Genomic DNA, 14,219 nt, shown 5'->3' with positions numbered 1-14,219 from the left:
TGTATGTACCATAAACTGTAGGGGCTGATGTACTTTTGCTAGCAGAATAGTGTAAAGAGCTGCCGACAAACCAAGCCGAGTCAAGGCCTGAATTCAGTTTTCCACTTTACCACCACCCTCTGGACCCCTGGGTGTGAAGCCCCCCCACAGCAGACAACTCCAACTGACCTTACAGCCAAGCACACTGCACTATGTCATCACTTCTTCACTAAATCTCTCTCCATAATCGTTTCACACATTTCTGCTCATCCATAAACCCAGTTGTCAAACCAACTGATTCACCAAGTGTAAAGCAGTTTCTGATGCTTTTTGATGTTTTCTTTGATGTTTTGATATTTGAGTTTTTAAGAAGTATCTGCACTATCTGTGAGTGTCCAGTCCTCTCTGCACATTTAAAACAACATGTTAGGTAGTCTGTAATAAGCATTTGGACGAGGGGCTTAGCAATAAACTATTCAAAATTTAGAATATTCATCTTTTTTATTGATATACACAGATCTCGTGTATAAGGCATGTATGACACAACATGCCAGACGACTCATTATGGACTTGTAGAGGTCCATATCCTCTCACAATTCCTGCAGATTTTGCTGTATTAGGGATGGAGTATTGATGGCAAATCCAGTAGGATCTGAAAAAGTTTTACTGCGAAGATAGGTCTGGCAGCTGGACTTATTGTAGTATCTGTGTCTTCAAGGCAAGCTTTTGAAATGGCAGCAGTGTGTGGACGAGCATTGTCCTGTTGGTAAAGTGAAGGATGTGCTGCTGGTTGCAGGCTCGAAAAAATTTAACTTTGGACTGTCAGAGTGTTTGTAATCATAAAAAAAATGCACACCAATGTGGGAAGTCGTTGCTGAAGTTGACCCACTGATGGTCTGAGTCACTCCATTATAGTCTTGCATAACTGACCACCAAGTTTCATTCCTGTCAGCTGATTCCTTCTGAATGCAAATATTTTTTGTTTACGAGTGTTCTAGAGTTTTCTCACACTTATTCACATTTGTGCACTACAGTACAGGTAGTCAGCCCACAGCTCTTGTAGTTATGCCATAGCAAAGCATGCAAGTCTCATATCTCTGTGGCTACATTCACATTACAAGACGCATTGCTTAAATCCAATTTTTTGCTCAGATCGGATCTTGATGCTTCACATTCACAAATGTTAGTGATCTGTTTCTGTGTGTAATGTGAACGAATCTGTCTCTGAAACGCCTCACATGCTCACATTGATACGTGTATAAACAATTGCCTTCTTCACCAAAAACAAAAAAAACTTCATATTTGAGAGACGAGAGACTTGTAGCTTTTTAAAGGGAAATGGATGTTTTAGCAGCTCATATGTGGAGCATCTTTTGATGGAGTGGAGAAACAGTAAACAGCTGGTCTGAAGTTCATGCTTAAGTCGAGGAGGTGAAAAAAGGTCAGGCGGTTTGCTTTTGCTGTTTTTACACCTATAGCTGCACATCTGCACCAAGAGACGTGTTTATGGGTACGAGAGAGAAGCGTGTAGCGCAGCGTTAAAGCAAAAAGACGCATGAATTGACTGTTCACCTTCATGTCGCATGTCCATGAAGCAGATATGCATCCTATTTAGGACCACATATAAAAGTGCCTCAAATCTGATTTGATAAAAAAAAAATCGTTTTTGGCACGTTCACACAGCCATGACAAAATCAAATCTGAGCAAAAAGTCTGTCACTTCAGCCTGTTAATGTAAAGGTAATGATGCACAGCTCATTCTTTTTGTAAATACAGTGCTAAGGTCATGGTAAGGGTCAGTTTAGGCCCACAATGTTTTCCTTACTTCTCAGTTTAATCCACCACATTCAAATCCTGGCTTTACTCTATTCTGACTGGCTGTAATGTAGCTGGAAGCATCAGCCAAGTACAAGAATGCATCCGCAAACCCACACTGAAGGGAACGAGTTTAAACACACCACAGGCACGGCATAATTCATGGCACACACACAAACACACGCACACACACACTCTGCTCTGGTGCAGTCAGCACGCAGACATACCACATTAGGCCAAATGAGATTAAATTGCCTACTGGACACTAACTCACACTGCTTTTGGCCAGTCAACATTTTCCCTCCACACACTACACACACACACTCCTCCACACACACAACACACACACACAGAGACCAGCCAGCCAGAGCCAGAGGGGGGAAATGCAAATCCCTAAAGTGAGAGAGATTCCATTAGAGTGGCCGTTTCCAGGCCGTGCTCTGAATAAGCCGAGCTGACAGCGCTGATGTTTTCTGGTCTAGAGAGGAAAAAGAGCCCTAGACTGGCAGACAGGTGCGGTGCCACCTCTCGTATCCTGTTGGTTTTAACCGTTCAATATTTATACACACGCACAACCTCAAACTCGACCTCGTCTGGAGGGTGAAGGGCTTTTTATTAAGACTTTATTTGGGGTCAGATTCATAAACCTCAGCATTGCGTCACGTGGAATATTGGGTGGTTAAATCTAAGCAGTATCACTGTGGACCATTGGGGAGTGTTGTGAGGTGGCCCACAGGATGTTTTAATGAATTCAAAGGTTTTTCTTTCTTTTGCTGTGTTATAAAGTGTACAGGCTTTATCAATCAATTGTTTATTATCTTTAAGTTCATAAACGAGGCACTGGAACAGTAAGTGGTGGAAGTAGTGGAAACAACAACAAAATTACTAGTGCTGTCAGTGATAAAGTATGCAGTTCATCTGGAAACTTCATAATCATGTCACTAAGTTTGTCCACAACTTACACCTGTACATTTTTTTTTCTTACATTTTAGTGACACTTAACGACAAACACAGCATGGTTTACTACTGTTGAGTTTAGAAGGTAGATTACCTTTTATTCATGCTGATATATGGATTAGTGTGTGGACTCTCTCTCACGTACGGATAGACACACACACACAAAGACACATTGCTGGAATGTTTCATTTCCAAATTATTGAATGTGGAACATGCAGCTACACTAGGGTTTATTTCCTTCATTAAAGCTGTTATTTTTACAAGTTACAAAGGAAGTATAAAGCATTTAAAAATGTTTAATCGCTGAATATTTGTTGTGATTAATACAGTTTATTTATAGGCAAAACACTACACCCATAAATATATAATATTTGATTATTTTATGTAGATTTAAAAACCTATTATAAAAAGCTTAGTCTTGATGAATAGGTGTGATAAATTGTGATTAATCGCAGAATTTTGTTGTGACCAATCTGATTAATCACACTAAAAACCTAAAGACCTATAAAGTGCAGAGTGGCTAATCCAGAACAACACAGGGTTGTAGTGTTAGCAACTTTGGAAGGAAGAAAAGCAGCCCAAAACACAGCACCAGTCATCTATTTAATCTAGAAAAGAAAGAAAAGAAAAAGGTAAAAACAGAAAATTAAAAGAATAAATTTCAACACAGAGCAGATCCAAAATGGTGCTTAACCTAAAATACACCTCAGTTTTACGTCACATATCACAGACACCCCTGTATCGTATCAAACTGTGCATTGTGTGAATCATTACACCCCCTACAGCTCTCATAGCGTGCCATCTCGCTCTGCTTGGAGCCCAAACGCTGTTAGTGCCCGCCGCACCAGCTCACATCATAAACCGCCGCTACTGTGTGGATGCTGGCTTTAGCCTGGCACGGCCAGAGACCGAGCACGGAGAGCTGACTGTGTGTGTGTGTGTATGTGTGTTACAGAAATGGCAACAGCAGCGCATCCAGTCTTGGCGTGGCAGACCTGGAGGGCTTTCCAGAATGTTCCGTCTCTGCTGGGCTAATCAGGTAGCTAGCAGCACACGCTAACTGAGTCTGCAACCAGCCTGCAGCTCTGTGGGGTTAATGGCAGTTAAACTTTCGCTTCAAGGACGAAGTAACATCCAAAGCCCTCATCCCACACTTCCTCTCTTTAACAGATGAGAGACTGTGACAGCACGGTCAGACACAGTTAGCTTACAGGCTAATCTGTTAAACACAGACGTTTAACATTTAAATTTAAATTAATACACGAGCTGAGACTGCCGTCAAAAACATTTACATCTCATTATTATTTGTGTTAGTCATGGAAGTGGTGGAATAAGTATTAGGGCCCTATTTAATGACCTACGAAAAAAAGTGTGTACTAATTATCTTAATTAATCATTGGTGTGATTCAGGTGTAACATGAAATAAACCAATCAGCTCAGCTCATGCCATTTCCTTTAAAATCCAGGTGCTCTCTGACTTTTGTTATTTTAATGGCACAGCTACCTGGATGTGTTCAGATACTTCTTAGCATAGAAAACTGACTTGCTCATTTACGCTGTTAAGGTGTGCGAGCAAGTAATTTAAGTAATAAAACAATGACACATTTTGTGTTGATGTAGAATAATGTTAGTTTATTTTGAATTCTGTTTATTGTTGTTGTAAAAGTTTGCATAGCTGCTAACAGCCACACGCTATGGGTTTGTGCACGGCTGTGTGTCCATGTGCGCATAACAAGCGGGGGTGTACGTGTGTAGCAGTGAACATCTGTCTGTTGATGTCTGTTTAGGTTGTATTCAGCCAGTGGAGCACCTGTGTTTTCTGTTGCCAAGATAGCAATACTCCAGTAAGACCACCACACTCATCAGTTTAGATATATTCACAAGCGCTGTTGCTATTTAAACAACGCAGGTGGAAGGTGTAAAAAAAAAAAATAGACTGTTTGTGAGGTGTAAGATAGCAATGAGCATCATGACATGTCTTGCACAGGGTGTAAGATAGGGCCCTTGGTGTTTGTAGTAGTATTATTGGTTATTATTTGGAAGATTATTAGCATAGAATACTATTAGTTGCATTATTAGTGGTAGTAAGTATAGCTGTAGTTGTAGTATTAGCTGTAGTAATAGTATTAGCCTGTGTAGTATTACTATGTATTGCTTATATTAAGTAGTTTTAAGTGGTAGTAGTAGTAGTAGTAGTAGTAGTATAGGTGTATTAAACAAATAGTTTTTTTTTATACATTTAAAAAATGTAAACTTAACCTTTTTACATTTATCACACAAAGTAATATATTTTAAGCCTTTCTTAGTTTTTCGTTTGATCGCTAGGACTTATAGGAAATCCTGTATCTTTAGTTGTAAGAATACTTCATAAGATCAAACTTCTAAAAACGAATATAATCATTTTTACACTCAGTACATAGTTTGGGGTCCTTTCCCATAAATTACAGCAGGTCCTGTATCAGGTTTAGGTTCGGAAAGTTGGCTGACCAATCAAGCACAGGAATATCCATTAATAATAGGTTTGACACTGGACAGGTTCTCAGTCCTTCTAAAAAAGGAAATCTGCATCTGGACAAAGCTCATCAGCAGATGGACAGGCTCTAAAATTTCCTGGTAGATGTCAGTGTTTACTCTGGCCATTACAGTACATAACAGTATACGCAGAGAGACATGGCAAACTAAACCATTACAGACTGTGGGAACTTTACACTGGACTTCAGACACCTTGGATTTGTGCCTCCAACTCGCAAAATTGACTCTAATTAAAAAAAAAGGACTTTACATCAGATTTCTCCACAAGCCAATGATCCAACTCGTCATGCTGTTAGTAATGCCCTGTGTATCAAAGATTGAAAAATAATTAATTATATTGAGTAGATATGCTTTTCATTTCATCTGCCTAAGATAGAACAGTGCAAATGTATATTGTAGCATAACGTACCAGTATGATTAAATTTGCACATACTGCAATGTGACATGACCATGCATAATACTTTGAGATGGCTGTGCACACAAATTATATCAATAATACAATAATATATTGTGGAAGCTTGTCTCTGGTTCAGGGTTGGCTTAACATTAGAAATGCAGCAGTTGCAGCCTGTTTTCTGGAGATGTGTTTGGTAGCTCTTCATGCACCGACATCAGCAACAGAATCACCTTTTCTTGAAAATCCTCTCAAGTCGTGCATGTTGCTCATGTACCTTTTACAACCACATATTCCACTTTCAGAGCTTTAATACAGAGCCAGTCTTTTCTGCAGTGACATTCTGTGGCTTGACCCTCTTTTATATAAGAGTTTTGATAACAATCATCAGGACAACTGGCAAGTCTGACATCTTTTGCCATGATTGTGGTTGCATATGCTGAACTATGAGAGATATGCAGTATATATATATATATGTGTATATATATATATATATATATATATATAGTTAATTACTTACATTAAAGTAAATTTAGTTTAAATTTGAAATTTGGTTTTCAGATTGTCCTGAGCTATGAGTAAAACTGATCAAAACACAAATACAAAAATGCTTAATTATTTCACAGAATCCAAACAGTTAAAGGTACACCTGTATAAAAATAAAGCCGCAGAGCTGTAACTGTCTGAGAAGAAGATGCAGTGACCTTTTGCTCACCTGATGTAGCAGCTTCCATTATGAGGCTTTTCTTGTTGTTTTCCTACATTCAGGGCTACATTTCTCTGAATAACATTACAGAAATGCAACACATTTCTATATAGACAGATACACATTAGTGAGCACACGCACAGTGTTATACTGAGCACATGTGCCTGGAGTGGTGGGCAGCAGTGGGGTTTGAGGTCCTTGCTCAGGGGCTCAACAGCTTGTCAAACCCGGGTTAATAACTTGGTTCTCAAACCAATGAGCTTCACCGCTGCCCCAAGCTCTCTATTATGGACTCTAACATCATTTGGAACAAAGTTCTGTGATCAACTTTTTGGACCACTTTGGTCTCTGGAAGGATTATAATTTTGACAGCTACTGCATTTCTGCAAACCTGGATTTGTAAATATTTTCTGCATTAAAAAAAATATATATATATATATATTATTGAAAAGTTACTTTACTTCAGTAATTCAGTTCAAAAATGTGAATAATGTATTATATAAATGTATTACACACATTGATCTATTTTAAGCGTTTATTTATTTTATTGTCTCAGAAAAACATTATATAGGATCAACTGGTACTTTTGGCTGTGTGCCAAGTCCTGCTGGAAAATAAAATCCGCATTTCCATAAATGTTGCCAGCAGAGGGAAGCGTGAAGTGCTGTATGATTTTGTGGGAAAAAAACTGCACTTCAGACTTGATAAAACACAGTAGGATCAACACCAGCAGATGACATGTCTTTCCAAACCATTTCATTTGTAAATTCAAGGGAGCAGAGTCTGGAGGAAGAGTGGAGAGACACACAGTCCAAACTGCTTGAGGTCTAGTGTGAAGTTTCCACCAATCAGTGATGGTTTGGAGAGACATGTCATCTGCTGGTGTTGATCCACTGTGTTTTATTATCAAGTCTAAAGTCAGTGCAGTTTTGTTTTCCCACAAAATCTTACAGCAATTCATGCTTCCCTCTGCTGATAACTTTTATGAAGATGCAGATTTCATTTTCAAGCAGGACTCAGCACACTGCCAACAGTACCACTTTTCGTCTCTTTAATAAAAAAATTTTGAGATGCACTAGTATGTAATTTAATTGGGATTTTATTTTGCGATAACCAGTATTCTTGATTTCAGTTACAAATAGTTGTTTATTTACACTTATTGTCAAAAAAATGGTTGCACCCATCACTGAAAATAAAATAAAACTTGCTGAGTAGTCGTGCCAAACTGTGATAGAATCATGTTTTTGTCTTTGTGGAGACAAATCTGTGTGGAGGCAGCTTCAGACTTACAGACACTGTTTTATCTTTTATGAATGCCCATTCCAGTGTGCTGTTCTAACAGGATAATGCTTATCCACATACTGCTGCTGTCTTAGAAACTTGCTTTAAAGAGTGCCAGCTCCACTGTGCCAGCTGCACTGCCAGACCTTTTACTGATTAAAATAGTTTGATGCTATTGGACCCTACTTTTGGGTGCGCTATTCACACTCCACCCTTACTACATCTCAACCATGTCACCATTACTGCAATGTTGTTAAATAATGAAGAAGTCTTTGTTTGCTGAATTTGTACTTTCTTTTCTATATTGGTCCATAAGTGGGTTGAGTTGTGCAGAAAAGAAACTGAAAATAAAAATACTGATAATATCTGTTTGTGTGCGTCTGTTTGCAGTGAGGAGAGAGAGAGGAAGGCAGCACAGAGTCAGGAACAAGCAGATGGTGAGTAGTACATCCTTTTAAAACTCATACACACACACACACACACTGTCTATGTTCTATGGGTGTAGGGCTGCAGTTGCAAAGCTCGTCCTGCTGCAGTGAACGGATTAAAGCTCAGAGTCTATGAGCCATACGGAATTGTCCTCCTCCATAAATCCTTTAATCTTTATTATAAACTCTCTGTAGTGCCTTTTTGCCTTTTTCTTGCTGAAACGTATAAAAAAACAGCTTATTATAAATGAGAACACCATTTACATTCACTTTCCTCTCTCTCTCTCTTACACACACACACAGCCTCAAATCATTCTTTCTCTGCAGCTTTACACTAACACACTACTAGATACTATTAAAAAAATACTATAAAGGAAGGTCTCAGAGAAGACAGTCAGAGGATGGAGTCTTAAAACTAATGAGGTGAATACAACCCCTGGCAAAAAGTATGGAATCACCAGTCTTGGATGAGCACTCCTTCAGACATTTCATTCTGTAAAACAAACTCTGATCAAAAACATGATACAATAATAAGGTCATTCCAAAGTGCAACTTGTTGGCTTTCAGGAACACTCAAAGAAATGAAGAAAAAACATTGTGGAAGTCAGTGAATGTTACTTTTATTGACCAACCACAGGGAAAAAAATATGGAATCACTCAATTCTGAGGAAAAAAGTATGGAATCACTCAAATTGAAGGTAGAAAATAAGGACACACCCAGTCAATTTCCTTTCCCTAAATGGACACCTGCCTCAGATTAGATCTGCTCGTTAGTCTGCAGTTAAAAACACCTGCAGTCATGACACCTTGGAGGGCTGCTGGACGAATTAGAGTGGCAAGAACCATGGCTCCAACAAGAGAAATGTCTCTTTAAACAAAAGAGAGGATTGTGAAACTTCTTGAAGAAGGTAACTCTTCACGCATGGTTGCTAAAGATGTGGGCTGTTCACAGTCAGCTGTATCCAAGATATGGACCAAATACAAACAGCATGGAATGGTTGTTAAAGCCAAGCGTACTGGTAGACCGAGAAAGACATCAAAGCGTCAAGACAAGCAACTTAAGGCCATTTGTCTTGAAAACCGAAAAAGTACAACTAAACAGATGAAGCATAAATGGGAAGAAGCTGGAGCCAATGTATGTGACCGAACCGTAAGAAATCGCCTAAAGGAAATGGGATTTCAATACAGGAAAGCTAAAAGAAAACCATCATTGACACCTAAACATAAAAGAACAAGACTGCAGTGGGCTAAGGAGAGGCAATCATGGACTGTGGATGACTGGATGAAAGTTATCTTCAGTGATGAGTCAAGAATCTGCATTGGACAAGGTGATGATGCTGGAACTTTTGTTTGGTGCCGTTCCAGTGAGATTTATGAAGAGGCCTGCCTGAAGAAAACAACCAAATTTCCACAGTCCTTGATGATATTGGGCTGCATGTCAGGCAAAGGCACTGGGGAGATGACTGTGGTTAATTCTTCTATCAATGCACAAGTTTACATTGACATTTTGGACAGTTTTCTCATCCCTTCAGTTGAACAGATGTTTGGAGATAATGAAATAATTTTCCAAGATGACAATGCATCGTGCCATAGGGCAAAAACAGTGAAGGCATTCCTTGGAGAAAGACACATTCAGTCGATGTCATGGCCTGCAAATAGTCCAGATCTCAACCCAATTGAAAACCTGTGGTGGAAATTGAAAAAAAATGGTCCACAAGAAGGCTCCGACCTGCAAAGCTGATCTGGCAACTGCTATCAAAGAGAGTTGGCACCAAATTGATGCAGAATACTGTTTGTCACTCATCAAGTCCATGCCTCAGAGACTGAAAGCCGTTATAAAAGCCAAAGGTGGTGCAACTAAATACTAGTGATGTATTTTGAATCATCTTTTGTTTATCTGTTTTTCATGATTCCATACTTTTTTCCTCAGAATTGAGTGATTCCATATTTTTTTCCCTGTGGTTGGTCAATAAAAGTAACATTCACTGACTTCCACAATGTTTTTTCTTCATTTCTTTGAGTGTTCCTGAAAGCCAACAAGTTGCACTTTGGAATGACCTTATTATTGTATCATGTTTTTGATCAGAGTTTGTTTTACAGAATGAAATGTCTGAAGGAGTGCTCATCCAAGACTGGTGATTCCATACTTTTTGCCAGGGGTTGTATTAGGACCAATCACAGCCAAGAGGAGAAGTCACAAAACATAGACAGTTGTCACAGTCAGGGGAAGGCGTCTTACATATATATATATATATATATATATACACTGCTCAAAAAAATAAAGGGAACACTCAAATAACACATCCTAGATCTGAATGAATGAAATATTCTCATTGAATACTTTGTTCTGTACAAAGTTGAATGTGCTGACAACAAAATCACACAAAAATAATCAATGGAAATAAAATGTATTAACCAATGGAGGCCTGGATTTGGAGCCACACACAAAATTAAAGTGAAAAAACACACTACAGGCTGATCCAACTTTAATGTAATGTCCTTAAAACAAGTCAAAATGAGGCTCAGTATTGTGTGTGGCCTCCACGTGCCTGTATGACCTCCCTACAACGCCTGGGCATGCTCCTGATGAGGTGGCGGATGGTCTCCTGAGGGATCTCCTCCCAGACCTGGACTAAAGCATCCGCCAACTCCTGGACAGTCTGTGGTGCAACGTGACGTTGGTGGATGGAGCGAGACATGATGTCCCAGATGTGCTCAATCGGATTCAGGTCTGGGGAACGGGCGGGCCAGTCCATAGCTTCAATGCCTTCATCTTGCAGGAACTGCTGACACACTCCAGCCACATGAGGTCTAGCATTGTCCTGCATTAGGAGGAACCCAGGGCCAACCGCAACAGCATACGGTCTCGCAAGGGGTCTGAGGATCTCATCTCGGTACCTAATGGCAGTCAGGCTACCTCTGGTGAGCACATGCAGCCCGTGCAGCCCTCCAAAGAAATGCCAACCCACACCATTTCTGACCCACTGCCAAACCGGTCATGCTGAAGGATGTTGCAGGCAGCAGACCGCTCTCCACGGCGTCTCCAGACTCTGTCACGTCTGTCATGTGCTCAGTATGAACCTGCTTTCATCTGTGAAGAGCACAAGGCGCCAGTGGCGAATTTGCCAATCCTGGTGTTCTCTGGCAAATGCCAAGCGTCCTGCACGGTGTTGGGCTGTGAGCACAACCCCCATCTGTGGACGTCGGGCCCTCATACCATCCTCATGGAGTCGGTTTCTAACCGTTTGTGCAGACACATGCACATTTGTGGCCTGCTGGAGGTCATTTTGCAGGGCTCTGGCAGTGCTCCTCCTGTTCCTTCTTGCACAAAGGCGGAGGTAGCGGTCCTGCTGCTGGGTTGTTGCCCTCCTACGGCCTCCTCCACGTCTCCTGGTAGCGCCTCCAGCCTCTAGACACTACGCTGACAGACACAGCAAACCTTCTTGCCACAGCTCGCATTGATGTGCCATCCTGGATGAGCTGCACTACCTGAGCCAGGGTTGTAGAGTCCGTCTCATGCTACCACGAGTGTGAAAGAACCACCAACATTCAAAACTGACCAAAACATCAGCCAGACAGCATAGGTTCTGAGAAGTGGTCTGTGGTCCCCACCTGCAGAACCACTCCTTTATTGAGTGTGTCTTGCTAATTGCCAATAATTTCCACCTGTTGTCTATTCCATTTGCACAACAGCAGGTGAAATTGATTGTCAATCAGTGTTGCTTCCTAAGTGGACAGTTTAATTTCACAGAAGTTTGATTTACTTGGAGTTATATTGTTATTTGAGTGTTCCCTTTATTTTTTTGAGCAGTGTATATATAAAAAGTGATTGCGTTTAGAACTAAATTACAGTCTGGAGTTTTCGGACAAACAAGTCAGTGATGAGGGCCAATCAAAGACAGGGGAGGAGTTTTAGAAGAAACTAGGTGAGGTATTGAATAACACAATTTATGTGTTATGTCATGGGGAGGAGTCTCAAAACAGAGAAGGTGGTCACAGTCAAGGGGAGGAGTCTCATAACAAAGGAGCTGGCAATACGATTTCAGCCATATTCAGGAGGTAGGGCTTAAGAACAAACAAGACAGTGATTAGGGCCAATCACAGTCAGGAGGTGGAGTCTCAGAAGATATAAAATTTAAGGATTGTTTGAGATGAACTGCGCCTTGGCGTGCTGGTCAGTAGCTGAGAGCAGTTGGGTAGGGGTTTGGGGGCAGTCTCCACCTGTTGTGGCCCACGTGAACCATAGTACATCTTGTGGTGTTTACAGTAGATCCCACAGCTTGATGTTCTTAGAAGCAGATGAAATAAACAAAGCCAAAATTCATCTTATATTACATTAAACTGCATGGGTATGATAAACTTTTTAAAATAAGTGACTTTAAGAAGGGCTGCTACATGGCCTATCTTATATTTAAATGAAAGTAAATTTAAGTTTGCATTTAGCCACTTTATTTACATTAGTAAAATTAAAAGTAACACAAAAACTATTACAAGTTAATTTAAAATACATTTCTTTTAGAGATAGCAGAGATTTTAAATATTTTGGAATTAACAGAAAAAGAGAGCTTCTAGACAATTGGGAGTGTGTTCTGTGATAGGAAATGCCTTTAAAGCCTTGCAGGTGCCTCATGTGTTATCTTCATGCAGTGAAAGTGCAGAAGCAAGTCAGACGAAAAAAGAAAAAAACATCATGCACTGTATCAAGGCTGGTGCTGATTGGTCTGGGCAGTGCTGAGTAAAATCCAACGAGCCTATAGGTTAGGACAGTTTAGTCAAGGGAGCACAAACAGTGGAGGGATTAGATCCAATCACAGTCAAGGGGCAAGCTAAAGAGTACATGCGAGGGTGAATTTGAAAGACAGTGAGACAGAAAGAGAGCGAGACAGAGCGAGTGAGCTCTTTGAATTGGCCAACACAAACCACAAGCTCACACATCAAAAATGACTCATTCAGACACAGCAGAACAAAAGATACACATATACACACACAAACTCAGAGCAGAGCTGTAGACACCCCCTGCTGAGAGGCACAACACACACTCCGTTTGAGTCGGCCTCGATTTAGACATCTTTGGAAGCTAAACATGAAACACACTTCTCACTCTCCGAACCAACAATGTGGTGATTGGGACCAAACACAAGAATGATCAGACAAGGATGAAAATGTTCTAATGCTCTAATCCTCACCCCCAAAACTAAATATTTTAATTTATAAATTTTGTTAATTTTTTGTTAGCCAACACTACATAGTCACATTCTGCTTTAGGTTAACTTTGTCTCAATTTTCTGTTAATTTAAGTAGTTCTGCAACCATATAAAGCAGTCTCTCTCTGCTCTCAATCTTTAGGACAGTGAACTGCTGACTCTCTTCCAACACACACACACACACACACACTTACACATCTCTTTTCTGCAGGATACAGTGATGGTGAGAGGAGCAGAGTGGGAGGGTGGGAGGTGTGATGGAGAGGATGAGTGTGAGAGAGAAGTGTGATAGAAGGTGCACGTTTTAATTCTGTCTTTTTTCCCTTTTATTTTCTCTCTCTCTCTCTCAGAAGTGACCTCAGGGTTGTCCACAGCGGGCAGTAGTTGTCAGAGGGAGCTGCTGGTGGTGAACGTTGATGTGGGAGTGGACAGTGAGGATGTGGAGCTGCGGGCGGCACTGCAGTGGATCGCAGCCTCGGAGCTCGGCGTTCCGGCTCTCTACTTCAGAAAGACTCAGGAACACAGTCTGGCCAAGGTCAGCCTTTACCCACCTTACATCACTTAAAACCCAACCTCCTTATCCCCTCACTCGCTCATTCCCTTATTTCTCCTTCCCCTTTTCTCATCCCCACACTCTTATCCATTGATCCCCTTACTGCTTTATTCACTCATCCCTTCACTTCATCAGACACTCTTTCCCTTCTTTCTTCTTCCTCTTCTCATCCCCACACCCTTTTATACATTTAACCCCTCACTTTCTCATCCAATCATCCTCTTATCGCCTTATTTACTCTTCCACTTATCTCCTTGTCCCATTCACTCATCCCCTTGTCTCCTCCTTCATCCACTCATCCCCATCCTCACTTTATCTACTTATCCTTGCACTTTATTTATCCATTTATCTCTTCACCCTTCCTCATCCT

The 14,219-nt window shown here is 40.6% G+C and overlaps 1 protein-coding gene across 9 annotated transcripts in view; it reads left to right on the top strand.

The window, feature by feature from the left end:
• The window catches only part of LOC103046465 (SPHK1 interactor, AKAP domain containing), a 152,969-nt gene that overhangs the window by 135,664 nt on the left and 3,086 nt on the right, over window positions 1–14,219 (top strand). For 7 of the 9 annotated variants that reach the window (XM_022679453.2, XM_049483238.1, XM_022679451.2 and 4 more), the window contains 3 exons: window positions 3,707–3,790; window positions 8,055–8,101; window positions 13,647–13,831. In XM_022679453.2, coding sequence (XP_022535174.2) covers window positions 3,707–3,790; window positions 8,055–8,101; window positions 13,647–13,831 — 316 coding nt within the window. The remainder of the gene's footprint in view (window positions 1–3,706; window positions 3,791–8,054; window positions 8,102–13,646; window positions 13,832–14,219) is intronic. The other 2 variants (XM_049483237.1, XM_049483239.1) reach the window with 1 other exon arrangement.

This window comes from Astyanax mexicanus, chromosome 9 (assembly GCF_023375975.1).
Source record: "Astyanax mexicanus isolate ESR-SI-001 chromosome 9, AstMex3_surface, whole genome shotgun sequence".
In the NCBI taxonomy this organism is placed as follows: domain Eukaryota; kingdom Metazoa; phylum Chordata; class Actinopteri; order Characiformes; family Acestrorhamphidae; genus Astyanax; species Astyanax mexicanus.
This window is presented reverse-complemented; position numbering and strand designations above follow the sequence as displayed.